The sequence below is a fragment of the Pseudophryne corroboree genome (assembly GCF_028390025.1).
Source record: "Pseudophryne corroboree isolate aPseCor3 chromosome 3 unlocalized genomic scaffold, aPseCor3.hap2 SUPER_3_unloc_3, whole genome shotgun sequence".
Classification (NCBI taxonomy): domain Eukaryota; kingdom Metazoa; phylum Chordata; class Amphibia; order Anura; family Myobatrachidae; genus Pseudophryne; species Pseudophryne corroboree.
Genome location: NW_026967519.1, coordinates 2,285,519 through 2,301,178, shown reverse-complemented (window position 1 = coordinate 2,301,178; position 15,660 = coordinate 2,285,519). Strand labels below are relative to the sequence as shown.

Below are 15,660 nucleotides of genomic sequence, written 5' to 3'. Positions count from 1 at the left end.
GCTAAGACTGTAGAGCAATTTAAACATGCTTGGGATAGGCATATGAATATCCTTACAAAGAATTAAGGTTCAAAAAGGGTTGAGACAGCCTAAGGGATAAAAAAAAGAGGCAGACTATATGGGCCAAGTGGTTCTTATCTCTAGTCAAATTCTATGTTTCTATGATGCGAGTACGGTAAGCACGGAGGGAAGTTCGCTCTGTTTAAGAACTTACTAGACGATTGGTCGCACCTTTTCTTCCTCCCCCTCTTCTCTTTTTCTGAGGACCTGAGGGACCCACGTCCACCCACGAAGGATCCTCTCAGTGACCGATGTTTTAAAGATACCTTTATAAGAGGATTTACACACGTTTTTACGTGAGTACGGTACGATTCCCACATTATTATTGGAGACCCGGATCCTATAAAAGACATACCCCCATAAAGAAAGAAAAAGACTAACTACACGATCAGTTCCTTCTTTGTTTTTTATTTGAGGGATGTTGGACCCAAGAGAGACACAGGAATCACATTGAAGGACATCCCGCACGATTGAACTGTTCTAAAGATCCTTCAATATAACAGGACTATAAGGAGTGTATGCATATTATTTGGAGGGGCATTCACCCCAAAGTCAGAGTGTGATTGAGTGTGCGCAGAAGTGATATCCTCTTTTTGTGTTCTTATGTATATATTGGGGGTAATTCTGAGTTGATCGCAGCATCAAATTTTTTAGCAGTTGGGCAAAACCATTTGCACTGCAGGTGTGGCAGATATAACATTTGCAGAGAGAGTTAGATTTGGGTGGGGTGTGTTCAAACTGAAATCTAAATTGCAGTGTAAAAAATAAAGCAGCCAGTATTTACCCTGCACAGAAACAAAATAACCCACCCAAAACTAACTCTCTCTCCACATGTTATATCTGCCCCCCCTGCAGTGCACATGGTTTTACCCAACTGCTAACAAATTTGATGCTGCGATCAACTCGGAATTACCCCCATTGTGTTAGGGTTAGAGTGACCCCTTTTGGTTATCACTTTGCAGCCACTTAGGGCGCAGCAGACATCTAAACCCTTTATTATGTTCTTATAGTGAGATGAGCTGTGCATCCTGGGATCCCACCACATATAACCCCGCTGTTTCCCTGTAGACCCTATGTACTTTGCAGAGAGTTAACAAAAGGTCAGTGTACCATAACTCGCCTTTTTACACTTAAATACCATTATTTTATAGCATCTCTTAATTTACTATAAACTGGATAGTACATTACCATCAACTTTGTAAGTTTTTAAATAATAAAAATTGCCTGATGACTCAGTTTCAAAGAAAAACTAACATGTAAGCACATCCTAGAAATCTACAATCCAAGATGTAAAGATATTACCAAAAAGTGCTATCGCTTTTTGGAAATGACAAAAGTTTCACACAACCTCAACTGTAAAAAGGTAACAATGCGCAGAACTAGAAGACTAAAACAAAATCAGAAACATTTTTTTTATTTTGGCTTTTTATTAGAAATATAAAAACTAACAAATAAATATGAAATCTCATGTATAAAGATAACTTTTTCATTATTAAAAAAATATATTAGAGCCTAAACTGTAGTGTAAAAATAGAACAATATGAAAATTGTACAAAAATAAACAGAACACAGTCCACGTCTATAAATAATTAAATCTAAACTTCAAATGTTCTCATTGCTAAATTATACAACAATATTGAGAGGACTTATTACAATTCTAAAGTATCTGTAAACTTGAATAAATATTCATTTTCTATGGATTTAACCTTCTGGATGCAAGCATAGATATCCTTAAAACCTGGACTGTAATTTGAGTTTGAGAAATTTTGCCATAGAAAATGAATGGCAGCAATGAAAAAACTGTTTCTCCCCTAATATGTTGCTGATATTAATCATTCAAGAGGCCTATTCTTTGCTAGGCGTTAATAAAACCTCATATTTATTAAAGGTCAACATCAGGTTCCAAGGGATTCACAGTGTCTGTCTACTACAGTAACATTTCATGAGATACTATGGCTTCAAGAAGCCTATATAGCTCTACAAAAGAAAACCGTATGTATGTTTTTGAAAATAATATGTAAAGATGACTTTACATACACAAAGGTTAAATGCATTAAAAAAAATAATAATACATATATATGTTTTCTTCATATATTTATCTTTTCTATCTGTTAATGCCGAGTTCATGCTTTGGTTTTGGCCACACAGAAGAAATAAAATGTAAACGATACATTATCATTATCTTAGCGATACCTATTAAAAATATTTAAAATATTAACATTCTGAACACCGACTTCTGTTCTCTCGCCTTAATGCTCCTTGAAGCGTTGCGGTGGCTTGATGCTCCGTTTCGTTCTAGGTGACTTCTCAGGGGTCACTGGTGGACTAGCATGGGCGGACGCCGAGCCTGCAGCCACACTCGATAGTTCGTTCTCGTCATCTTCCGTGGGTGATTCAGACGTCTGAGGTTGCTCTGTGCAGCGGAGGACGCCTAAAATTTGCTTTTGGAACAACAACATTTCCTTATGGCTTTGGGACATCGCCTTTATAGATTCTGCCATAACCAGAAAGGAAGTTGCTATGTTTCTCTGATTCTGTACGTGAGCGTGCGACAGATCTTCCACGGATAGTCGCAAGTCTCTCAGTTCATTTCGGATGCCTCCCACCTCCTCTTTTATAAGGTTCCTAAACTGATGTAATGTAGAATTGAAAAGATTGTCCACTAGTTCCATCGTGGGGACAGCATTGGGATCTCCAATTGTAAAGGTTTCTGTCTGCTCAGGTTCTCGCGCCACCACCTTCATATGGATGGATGAGGAAGAACTAATAGTGTCTTCTTGTTCCGGTGGTAAAACTTGGTTGGGGCAAAAAGCGTCGTTTTCTACAATAGGGCGATCTTCAGAATGATCGGAGAGCTCATCAGATGTATAATGACATGCGGACAAGACCTCATTGTCCTCTCCGTTGTCTCTGTGAGCTTCTTCCTCTGCAATAAATAAATAAATTGTATTTCAAATTTATCAGAGCCATACAAAGCAAACCATGCAGATCTGATTTTCCACATTTAATTTTTTGTCCTAAAATACTTTTTTTAAATGAAACAATTAAAAACAATATGATGACGTTGATGCCAAGGCTTCTCTCATGCCTTGTGCTGACCTTTATTTTTGCTTTGGTCACATTCTAATATCAGTATCAGTCATGTTTTATGTAGTGTCCACAATTTTTCTTCCAGAAAACACCCTGATTTTTTTATTTTATTTATTAAGACTTGTATTTCCAGAAGACACCCTCAATTTTTTTTATAAGACCTTGAATTTCAAGAAAACACCCTAAATTTTTTTATAAGACCTTGAATTTCAAGAAAACACCATCAATTTTTTGTTAATAAGACCTTGAATTTCCAGAAAACACCCTACATTTTTTATTTGTACCTTATCATACGACAAATAAAATCTACCAGAATAGCCCCCCCCCCCCCCCCCCCCATTCTGGTGGATTGTGTGTGTATTTTTGAACACCACAAAATCTACTCTATGGTTATTGCTTTGACAATAATCAACTTTTCCAACATAGGACAAAAAAGTCAGCACGTGAAAATGGCAATGCATTATTTCTTTTTTTGCTAGTTTTCGCCGTCTTAAACTAAATTCAAAGAAAATGTAGGCATAATGTATTAGCCAAAAAAAAAAAAAGTATTCCATTCTATAAACAAGAAAATCCATCGCATTAAATGAGGGGACTCTTGTTTTGCCTTCACCGAACATGGCGCAGACCAAATCCCACATCTTTGGAAAAATAATTTTTTAGTGTAGTGTCAGCTGTCATTATCTGTCAAGTACATTTCGTCGTCCGACAATAGCTACTAAGGGGGGAGAGGGGGAAGGGGGGGGGGGGGGGATAGGTGCCGCGTTTTAAAGAGGGGGCTCCACTTTCCAATAATGGCATTACCACGTCCGTTTGTGCCAATATGTAGGAGAACGGACTTATTCTCCTATATGAAACAGTGATTAGGAGAAAGGAATATGGTCAGATGAACACAGGTGATCAGCAGACCGTAACTCCATAATGGGGGCATAATTTGAAAGAAGAGACTTTTTATTCTTTTGCATTAACCTCGGGATAGGGGAGATCTCCCCCCAGTTTCTGGACTGCCTTACTTCTCTGCAGTGTACGGCTTATTGTCTGGTGTTCAGTGTCGTGATTGCGCACCGGTGCGACATCACTATTCTGCGGTCTCTTCCCTGGCTCCTCAATTGTACTCATTACCAGATTGGAAGCATACGTGAATGATGAGCCCCAAACCATAGACTGTAGTGAAAAGACTAAACATTTTTCTGATTGTTTTTTTACCTTCAGGTGTCTTTGCCATTGACAATGTATAATCGTGCTCTACAGAATTAGAGATTGTCATTGTTTCCGGAATACCTAAAACATAAATACAAGCCTGTAATTATCCACATTTTTCATTCCTGTTGATTCTTCCTCTAAATATACAAAATGACAGCTGTCGGTTGTTTGGACATTGTCTTTATGTGAATACATCATTGACAGAGGTATTGGGGGGGGGGGGGGGGCAATAAAACCACATCTTTAAAAAGAAAGGAAAAAAAAAAAATTAGGATTTTGGTACTTACCAATAAATCCATTTCTCTGAATCCTCTAGGGGACACTGGAGTCCTATACAGTAGGGGTGTGAAGCCTGCAACCGGAGGTGTGGCACAATCTAAAATTAGCAGTGTCTGCACAGCCGGCTCCTCCCCCTTCACATCCCTCCTCCCTCAGTTTGAAAAATGTGACTGAGAGAATAAGACATGACACTATAGCCCATGGCGAGGAACCGAACCGTACAACATATCAAACAGCGACCAAGAACTCTTAACCGAACAACTAACGCTGTTTGCACGAACTGTTTTAAAACAAGAACTTTGAACACAGCAGGTTGACAGCACCAAGGCGGGCGTCCAGTGTCCCCTAGAGGATTCAGAGAAATGGATTTATCGGTAAGTACCAAAATCCTCTTTTCTCTTTCATCCACTAGGGGACACTGGAGTCCTATACAGTAGGGGACATCCCAAAGTTTTCCCCCAGGAAGGGAGTGCTGTCGGTGGCCTGCAAAACCAAATGTCCGAACTTAAGAGTCTCCGGACGCAAAAGTATCAAACTTGTAAAATCTTGCGAACGTGTGGGCTGAAGACCACGTCGCCGCTCTGCAAAGTTGCGTAGTGGAAGCACCTCTGGCAGCCGCCCACGAGGCACCCACTGATCGGGTAGTATGAGCACCCGTCTGAACTGGAACCTGTTTGCCACAGGAAATATAAGCTTGCCGAATGGCAAGTCTAATCCATCTAGACAGAGTCTGCTTAGATGCCGGCCAACCCTTCTTTGGCCCATCATAAAGAACAAACAAATGGTCCGACTTTCTGAAAGACGACGTAACCTGTACGTATACCCGTAAAGCTCGGACAACACCCAAGGACACGTCCTCAGCTGTGAGACCCTGGAAGGATGGGACCGCTATTGGCTGGTTAACGTGAAACCCCGAAACCACCTTCGGAAGGAAGTCTGCTCTTGTACGGAGTTCTGCCCTATCCTCATGAAAAACCAAGAAAGGACTCTTACAGGATAAGGCTCCCAACTCAGAAACCCGCCTAGCCGAAGCCAAGGCAAGCAATAACGTGACCTTCCAAGAAAGATATTTCAGGTCTGTGCTTGTCAACGGCTCAAAAACCGGTGACTTCAAATATTCTAACACCAAATTCAAGTCCCATGGTGCCGTGGAAGGCCGAAAAGGAGGTTGAATCCTCAGAACCCCCTGTAAAAAGGTTTGAATCTCTGGCAAGGATGCTAGCCGCTGTTGAAAAAGAATGGAGAGAGCCGAAATCTGAACCTTCAGAGAGCCCAGTCTGAGCCCTCCTTCTAGACCGGCCTGAAGGAAAAGTAGAAGTCGAGATAAATGGAAGTTCGTTGAATTCCATCCCCGCTCCTGACACCAAGCCATGTACCATCTCCAAATCCTGTAGTAGTGCCTGGATGTGACCGGTTTTCTAGCGGCAATCATTGTAGGGATGGCCGTTCGTGGAATCTCTCTGTTTCTTAAGATCCGGGTTTCAATAGCCACGTCGTCAAACGCAGCCTGTTCAGGTCGGGGTGTAGGAACGGTCCCTGAGATAGCAGGTCCTCTCTCTGAGGTAACCTCCAAGGATCTTCCGCAAGTAACCCCGCAGATCGGAGTACCAACTCCTGCGGGGCCAATCTGGTGCGATTAGAATGACCCACACTCGTTCCCGTTTTACCCTTTTCAGAACCCTGGGTATGAGTGGGAATGGTTGAAATATGTAAACCCTCCTGTAACACCAAGGAAGTGTTAATGCGTCCACTCCTTCTGCCTTTGGATCTCGCGTCCTTGACACATATCTGGCCAGCTGATGGTTTTGTCGAGACGCCATTAGGTCCACCTGAGGTAGACCCCATCTTCTCACAATCATGTTGAAAATCCGTGGATGAAGGCACCACTCTACCGGATGCATGTCCTGGCGACTGAGGTAATCTGCTTCCCAGTTCTCCACACCTGGAATGAACACTGCCGAGAGAATGATGTCTCTTCTTTCCGCCCACAACAAGATCTTTGTGGCTTCCTTTAACGCCATCCTGCTCTTTGTTCCTCCTTGACGGTTTATATAAGCCGTCGTTGTAACATTGTCTGACTGAATCCTGATGTGTTGATTCTCGACTAGGTCTTCTGCTAAGAGAAGTGCATTGTAAACTGCTCTTAGTTCGAGGATATTTATGGGTAGTTTGCTCTCCTGTGGCGTCCACCGTCCTTGAAACTGATGGTCGTCTAGGACGGCTCCCCAACCTCTGAGACTGGCATCCGTCGTCAGGATCCTCCAATCCCAAATGCCGCATTTCTTGCCGGCTGCAATTTTCTTGTGTAACGACCACCATATCAGAGAGACCCGTACTTGTGGGTGAAGTCGGATTCTCCGATGGAGAAGCCAGTGCGAGCCTGCTCCCTGAGCAATAAGGTTCATTTGGAATGGTCGGGAATGAAGTCTGCCGTACTGAAGAGCTTTGAACGACGACACCATCTTCCCGAGAAGTTGCCCACAGAGGTGCAGAGAAAAAGGTTTGCGTCCTCAGTACCTGAGCCACTAATCTCTGTAGGTCCTGGACCTTGTTCTCTGGTAGGAACACCCGTAATAGGACCGTGTCCAAGAGGAGACCGAGGAATTGAATCCGTTGAGTCGGTATGAGGTTGGACTTTTGAAATTGACAATCCATCCATGCTGAATTAGGAATTGATGGGATGTCTGAACATCCTTGAGCAGTCTATTCTGAGATGGAGCCTTGATCAATAAATCATCCAGATAAGGTATAATCGTGACTCCCAACAGCCTCAGTCCTGCAACCATGATCACCATGATCTTTGTGAAAATTCTTGGGGCTGATGCTAGGCCGAACGGCAATGCCCGGAATTGGTAGTGATCCGCCACCAGTGCGAACCTTAAGTAAGCCTGGTGAGGAGTCCAGATTGGAATATGCAGATATGCATCCTTTATGTCCATGGATACCATGAACTCGCCCTGTTCTAAGCCTGCAATGACTGATTGGATTGATTCCATCTTGAATCTGTAGACTTAAAAACTGGTTGAAAACTTTTAAATTGAGTATTGGTCTGACCGTCCCGTCTGGCTTTGGCACGACAAAAAGATTGGAATAGAACCCCGTTCCTCTCTGAGAAGCGGGAACCGGAATAATGACCTCTGCATGTAGCAATTTGAGAATTGCTGCCCGTAGTGCCCTTGCTTTCTGAGGACACTGAGGCAATCCTGTTGTAAAAAACTGACTGTGAGGCCTCTGTTGAAATTCCAGTTTGTATCCCTGAGAGATCAAGTTGTTCACCCAAAGTTCTGGTGAGGTTTTGGCCCAGATGTCCTGAAAACCTTCCAGTCGGCCGCCCACCAAGGGGGACCCCAGGTGAGCTGGGAGGCCGTCATGCCACGGTCTTGTCAGCAGGTTTATCCTGCTTTCTGGTTGCTGCTTGTGAGCGGCCTCTGCCTCTGCCCCCATGTGCTTGTGTACCGAAACCCCTTCCTCTGGCTCGAAAGGACTGAGATCTAAATGAAGTAAATGCTGGTCCCGAATAACCTCTCCTAGTCTGTGGAGCGGTTCTCGTATAAGGAGTAGGCAGAAAAGTGGACTTCCCCGCTGTAGCCTGCGAAATCCACTTGTCCAACTCTGGTCCGAACAGCATTTCACCCCCAAAGGGAATGGATTCTACTGCCTTTTTGGTGTTAGAGTCTCCTTGCCATTCTCTAAGCCATAAAATCCTTCTAGCCGATATGGCCGATGCAGATATGTGTGATGCGATTCTGCTAATATCCTTAGAAGCCTGACACAAGTATGAAGCAGATTCTCGAATGTGTTCCGCCAGTTGGGTAATCTCTTCTAAGCTATTTTCCTCCTCAATAGCTTGTACAATACGTCCAGACCATGCACCCATGGCCTTGTTAACCCAAGCACAGACGATTGCAGGTCTCTGCGCTGCACCAGCTGCTACGAAAATTTACTTTAACGCTGTGTCCACCTTACGGTCTGACGCATCCTTTAAAGTAGTTACGTTAGGAATTGGTAAGATTGTCTTCTTTGACAACCTTCCTAGGGAAGCATCCACTACCGGCGGATTCTCCCACTTGTCCATTACAACCCTAGGTAGGGAATAAGTTATCTGAAACAGTTTCGGATATTGAAATCGTTTGTCAGGAGGTCCCTTCTTTACACAGACATGGCGCCATGTATCTTACCGCCATTCTGTAACTCAACATGGCCCCCACCAAACGCTAAGACATTTTATTTAATTTTTTTTACAGCTCTTCCCTTTAACAATCTCACTGCTCTCTGATATTATTCTCTTAACGCCGCGCGCTTGTTTAGCCGCGCGGCGTACATCTATATGAGGCTCCCACTCCCTCCCGCTAGCTGGCGCGCGCCGCTTCCCCTGGCTGACGCGCACCGAACCCGCTGGCCAGTGCGCGCCGGGGCTGTTTCCCGAAGCGGTGCCTGTGCACCGCTTCGTCTCCGCTGTGCAGCGCGCCGCTCAGCCGTCTCTCCCTGCACACAGGTAAGACACGCTGAGTCCCGCGCAGCACTTGGCTCCCGCGCGCCGGCCGCTGAAAACACTTTGCAGTGCAGCAGAGGGTGCACACTTAAAGAGAGAGAGTGAGAGCCATCCTAAGGGAGAGAGGGAGAGAAAGAAGAATTTTTTTTTTTTTTTTAAGAATTATACCTAAAAGACCCTATGCTACTTTACCAGTACTCACTATTTAGAGGACTCTGGAGGATCTCCTGCGGTGAGATGCAGATCCCTTCAATAGGGATCTTTGTCTCTTCAATATCAAGCAGCCTTGTCCCCCTTTTGTTAGGTTGACGCAGCTCTTTTCAGATTTTTAGTCAGGAGCTAAGTGCTCCACGTGTTGTGCCTCCAGCACCATTCTTCAAACTGAGGGAGGAGGGATGTGAAGGGGGAGGAGCGGGCTGTGCAGACAATGCTAATTTTAGATTTTGCCACACCTCCAGTTCAAGGCTTCACACCCCTACTGTATAGGACTCCAGTGTTCCCTAGTGGATGAAAGAGAAATAGGCGTCAAATAAAACAGCAACAATTTTCCATTTCCAGAAATTTAAATAATGCTGCCAAAAAGAAAATACCCCAACCTTTAAAACGGAAAAGGAAGGAACTTTATACAGCATTTGAATTTAATACCTTATTTCGGTAGTCTCCAACCTTAATTGGGGTGTGAGCTACTTTCGGAAAATAAAACCTCTAGCCCCAATTCGCGCTCGTTCCTGTGAAAGTGGGTGTGGCCTCACAACTTCAAGTATTGCCCCCCCCCGCGTAGTGCCAGATACACAAATAATGCCACCGAGCAGTGCCAAATACACAAATGATGCCCCCCAGCAGTGCCAAATACACAAATGATGCCCCCCCAGCAGTGCCAAACACACAAATGATGCCCCCCCAGCAGTGCCAAACACACAAATGATGCCCCCCCAGCAGTGCCAAACACACAAATGATGCCCCCCCAGCAGTGCCAAGCACACAAATGATGCCCCCCCAGCAGTGCCAGATACAATGCCCCCTGCAGTGCCAGATACAGTGCCACTACCAGATACAATAATCCCTGCTGTGCCAGATACAATGCCCCCCGCAATGCTAGATACAGTGCCCCTACCAGTGCCAGATACAATAATTCCTGCAGTGCCAGATACAATGCCCCCTCGCAATGCCAGATACAGTGCCCCTACCAGTGCCAGATACAATAACCCCCACAGTGCCCCCCGCAGTGCCACTACCAGTGCCAGATACAATAACCCCTGCAGTGCCAGATACAATAACCCCCATAGTGCCCCCCGCAGTGCCAGATACAATGCCCCTACCAGTGCCAGATACAGTGCCCCCCACAGTGCTCACCACTGCTGGATTCTTATGCTGCCGCAGTGCTGCTGGAGCTGCTCCTGTATGACAGACGGAAGGGGAGGAGAGCGCAGCGCGCGCCTCTCCTCTGAAGTCCGGACTCTGAAAGCAGCGCTGCCGCGGTGAGGGACGGGTCACGGGCATTTGAAATATGGCGCCGATAAGTGAGCCAATCAAAGCTCGCGGTCCGGAAACCAATCAGGTGCCGTCGCTGCCGGTCCACGATCTCCGATTGGCTGACGGACGGCACCACAGTAAAAATGAAGGGAGGAGGCGTGCCAATGACTTGCCAAGCCCGCCCGCTCTGCAAGCTACTGAAAATACTACCGGTATCTCGCGAGCGACGAGTTGGCGATCACTGCCCTATTCACTACATTAAAGCTAATGTTGCCACAGTAGCTCTTCTGTGGGATGGGACCATATGGGTTAATTTCCCCTCCCAACGCGTACCAATGAGCCCATGGCACCCATTCCCCTGTCGTCGGTTCACCAGTTGTCCTTTCTTGGACCACTTTTGGAAGGTAGTAACCACTGCATACCGGGAACACCACAGAAGACCTGCCGCATTGGTAATGCTCTAACCCAGTCGTCTAGCCAACACCATTTGGCCATTGTCATAGACGTTCAGATCCTTACACTTGTCTATTTTTCCTACTTCCAATACATCATCTTCAAGAAATGATTGTTCTCTTACTGCCGAATATATCCCACCCCCAGATACACATACACTGCCGTTATGTAGTAGTCTGGCTGGCTGCGGTTATTGGCACGTTGTGGACCTCCCTATGCTCTCCCTTTACTTTACTGGTTAAATACAACATTTTCTAAACAAATACGATTTTTTGGTAACACAATAAAATATCTATTACCAATAGCTTTTGGATTTACTGCTACAGTCCTGAATATATCTTCTGCTTTTTGTTGTAGAAGGTATGGCAATATAAAAAAAAAAAAAAAAAAAAGATATTGCTACTGACGGACATTCATTTACACATAGTAACATAGTTAGTGAGGTTGAAAAGAGGCAAAAAGCCCATCGGGTTCAACCTGTATTCTGTATTAAGCTGTGCACATTGTAATGCACCAGCTGAAGTAATGGTTTCGTACCAACTGACAGACTTCTGGAGCTTATAAAATAAAGAATATAGAATAAAGATTGTATTATTATGAATTTGTTATTTATAAAATTGAGTAAATATATTCTCTATATTAGAGCCTGCATTAGACTGTAGAAATTATACAAACATGAACATATAGTCTCTTATCCTGTCCGCATTGCACTAAGCACTTGTTTTATATATGTGTTTAATTCTGTATATGACTAGTTTAATATTATTAATTATTTAAAAATGTCATTCTTGTTTAAATAGACCACTTTAGTGATACTCTGAGCCAAATGCTGCTATATGAGAGGATAATTATACTACACCTGTTGTGACTCTATGTACACCTGTTCTCACTAATTACAAAGGACTGGGTATAAAAGAATGAGGGAAATGCTCAGAGGAGAACACTCTGCCTCTTGAAGAAGCCGCCTGGGGTGCGGAGAAACGCGTTGAGGGTACAGAGGGAAGGAGTCGTTAATACCCTAACTGCCCATAAGAACACAATTTTGTCCTCTTAACAGCTGATCCTAGCATTGCCGGCAATTGCTTTTCTATTACGAGACTGCATCAGCCATCCTTCTCCACTGCACTGGTAACGCCTTACACCCTGCCCTGCCGAGCATTACTTCAATTGTGCTGGGGGTGTTGAACGGCGGACCGGTGCCTCTATTTGTGCCGGATAGTGGAGAGCGGCTCTCTGCTTCACTACGCCGCTGACGGATCGTGCCGCTGACGGATGTCTCACCCGTGCACAGGGTGATATAGAGCGGCACTACACAACATATGAGGTGCAGCAAGGACGGTTCTATTTACACTGTGAGTAGCAGTTACTATACAAATCTATCTTTGCACCGTTTACATATCCAGTGGATGATTTAGTTGATGAACACTTGTCAGCTGTGATCAAATCTGTAATAATTGAGGACACTTACATACTCAGCCGTGTAAGACTCTTCTGTGTTCATATTATGGGCAATTATTCCAATACGGATAAAATCAATCTGAGGGTCATTCCCATATAAGGTTTTGCGACTGCCTTCTACTGTTTACAATCAGTGTACATTATTGTCTATTTAGAGGTATTAGATACCTCATTTTTTTATGATTATTAATTTGTGGTCTTAATATCTTTTAAATTGTTGTATGTTTTCTTTAGTGCTGTTTAATAAAGTGTTTTATATGCTTCTTGGGTACATCATTGGCATTAAGCGCTGACCTGGTAATTCTTTGTATTTACTTTGTTGTTTGAGGAGGCCGGCTACCTCCTCACCAGGCGGCAGCTAATCCCTAGGTGTACACCTACACAGTCCTGCTCAGCGCCATAAAACCTGTTTTTTCCTTTTTGCTCGTACCAACTGACAACTATATTTCATATCACTCCCATATACATAATGTCAATATAGTAAATGCTATAGCCTTGGATACTCTTTTCAGCTAGGAAACTGTCCAGTCCATTCTTAAATGCATTTAGAGTCCACCATTATTACCTTCTCTGACAGGGAGTTCCAAATCCTTATTGCTCAATATTGAACCTCATTCCCTATTTAGACGCCCAGGTTTCAAGTTTAAGTAAGTCATTCTGTAGAGACACCACATCGATTTCTGAATTAATTACCTTACACAGTTTAGTATCATCTGCAAGGATTGACACTGTGCTTCCCAGACAAAGTATTTGGGGTGACAGTGTACTAATAGCGCTTCACTTGGGTATAAGCAAGCCGTTCAATACATGCATGGGGTACCCTACCCCACTTCAGTGAATATAGAAATACGTAGGTTGAGTATTGAATGTGGCGCTACCCAATTGCTGACATAGGATATTGTAGTGAAATATGTAAACAAATACACACTTTAATAACCTAAACACCATACAACTAATAAAATACAACTAATAAACTATCACACCAGGCATAATGTGATAATAGGGAAGGAGTCCTACCGAGGATATACGTAGGGGAGCTGCAGGTGATAGTTTATGCAGGGAAGTCCGGACTTGCCCTGCATTTGCTCCCAGATCTTAAAGTCCTCACTCCGGCAGGTATCACTCCTCTGGTCCAGAAGATGGTAAGACCGTCCAACTGGGGGATGTTTCCAACGCGTTTCGGAACACACAAGGTTCCTTTCTCAAGGCAGGTACTACCTGCCTTGAGAAAGGAACCTTGTGTGTTCCGAAACGCGTTGGCAACATCCCCCAGTTGACAAGTACTCGTTGTACCCTGTTATCCAGCCAAATACCTATACATGTACAAATAGTATTTCCTAGGCCAAGTTCCCTTTATTTGATGATCAGTCTCCTGTGAGACACTGTATCGAAGGCTTTTGCAAAATCTAAAAATACCACATCCACTGCTTTTCCCTGGTCAAGATTATCGCTCACTTCCTTGTAGAAGCTAATTAAGATAGTCTGACACGATCTGTCCCTCACAAACTCATGCTGACTCTTGCTAATAAACTTAGTATTCCGCAGATAATCCTCTATGCTATCCCTCAAAATTCCTTCCAATATTTTACCCACTATAGAGGTTAAACTGACTGGTCTATAGTTCCCAGGATGATTTTTAGATCCTTTTTTAAATAATGGCACTACCTCAGCTACGCGCCAATCCTTTGGTACCATGCCTGATGTAATTGAGCTATAGAAAATCAAGTATGGGGGGGGGGGGGGGGCGCGTGGCCTGGCTACTGAAGGGAGCAGTCACGCACTGAAAGAGCTCCTGTGACCCAGGGCTCCTTTTCCTTCATAAATCCCCTCACTGAGCTCCCTTGGCGCTTTCAGCGGCTTTCCTATCTCTCCTGTTTCCCCTGCAGTGCCCCTGTTTGTGCCGCGGAATCGGGGAGCGGTATCTACTGTTCCCGCGGATTGCGGCCTACAGGGCTCCCACAAGCCGGGGCCTCGATTTATTCCCCGGCCCGGCGGCAGTTCCAGAGACCTCCGGATCTGACCGCGGACTTTCCTCTACTACCCAGAAGCACCGGAGCCCTCTGTGACTGGACGGGGCCGCAAGGCGCCTGGCGGCCATCTTTGAGGCGCACTTTCGGCTCCCTGCTGCCTCTCTCCTGCTGGGCCCCAGAGTGAGTACACTTTTTGGATCTGCAGTCCACGGGGCTCCAGCGGTGGAGGGGGGGCGGGTGCTGAGCTGCGCTCTGGACTGGAGGTGGTGACCTCGGAGCCGCCGCATACTGCTATCCGCCCCGGTGCAATGCTCACCTGACTCTGCCTGGTCCCTACTCTTGCCGGAGCTACGATAGCACCATCACCCGCCACTGCTACTCATAGCCAGTTCAGCCCCTCTGGGCAGGGGGAGCCTCGGAACCTCAGGAGCTGTGTTGCAACCGCAAGCTCCCTGGCGCAAAGTGCCACATAATTATATCCCGACTGGACCGTGCCCTGATGCCGTGCTGCTACGGTCGGCTGTACAGTCCCCTAGCTATGTGTCTGCCTGCCTGATGTCGCCCTAAGGCCACGTAGGGGGCTACTGCACGGCGACGACCCACGTGTTTTTATATTACCGAGGCCATGTGAAACTGTAACACCGCGCCACCTTATTTGCAGACCGATCTCATGGTGAGAGGCACAAAGAAAAAAAAGGCCAAGACCAAGCCAGACGCAACCCCATCCCCTGCGGCCCGCCATTCGTCAGATCTACGTCAGTTCTTAACTCCACCGACCGCAGACTCAGCCGCTACCTTTGCCGTTCCGGCCTCCCCAATTCTACATACTCCGGTGGACATGTCGTCCCCCAGGAACACGCAGCCCCCAATGGCCTCCTCTTCGTCTGCAGAGATTAGCGAGATTCTGTCTCATGTCAGATCACTTCCCATGAAACAAGATTTTTTGGCCTTAGAGACTTGCTTGCTTTCCATCATCAAGCAGGAAGTGACAGCAATTCGACAAGATATGTCTCAAATTGCGGCCCGTGTAGACATATTGGAACGACACGAGTCATCTAGCGTTGATACCCTAACCAAATTTCGGGAGGTGCTTTCTCATCAGAGGAGTGATATCTCCTATCTCAAATCACGTATTGAGGATATGGATAATCGCAGCCGGCGAAATAATATCAGGGTCAGAGGTCT

The 15,660-nt window shown here is 45.1% G+C and overlaps 1 protein-coding gene across 4 annotated transcripts in view; it reads right to left on the bottom strand.

Annotated features, from left to right (window-relative positions):
- Nucleotides 1-1,575: 1,575 nt before the first annotated feature.
- Nucleotides 1,576-15,660, bottom strand: part of LOC134983963 (uncharacterized) — a 129,133-nt gene continuing 115,048 nt past the window's right edge. For all 4 annotated transcript variants that reach the window (XM_063949600.1, XM_063949601.1, XM_063949602.1 and 1 more), the window contains 2 exons: nt 4,354-4,428; nt 1,576-2,986 (listed from right to left, as the gene is read on the bottom strand). In XM_063949600.1, the coding sequence (XP_063805670.1) occupies nt 2,310-2,986; nt 4,354-4,428 (752 nt within the window). In that variant the 3' untranslated portion in view covers nt 1,576-2,309. The remainder of the gene's footprint in view (nt 2,987-4,353; nt 4,429-15,660) is intronic.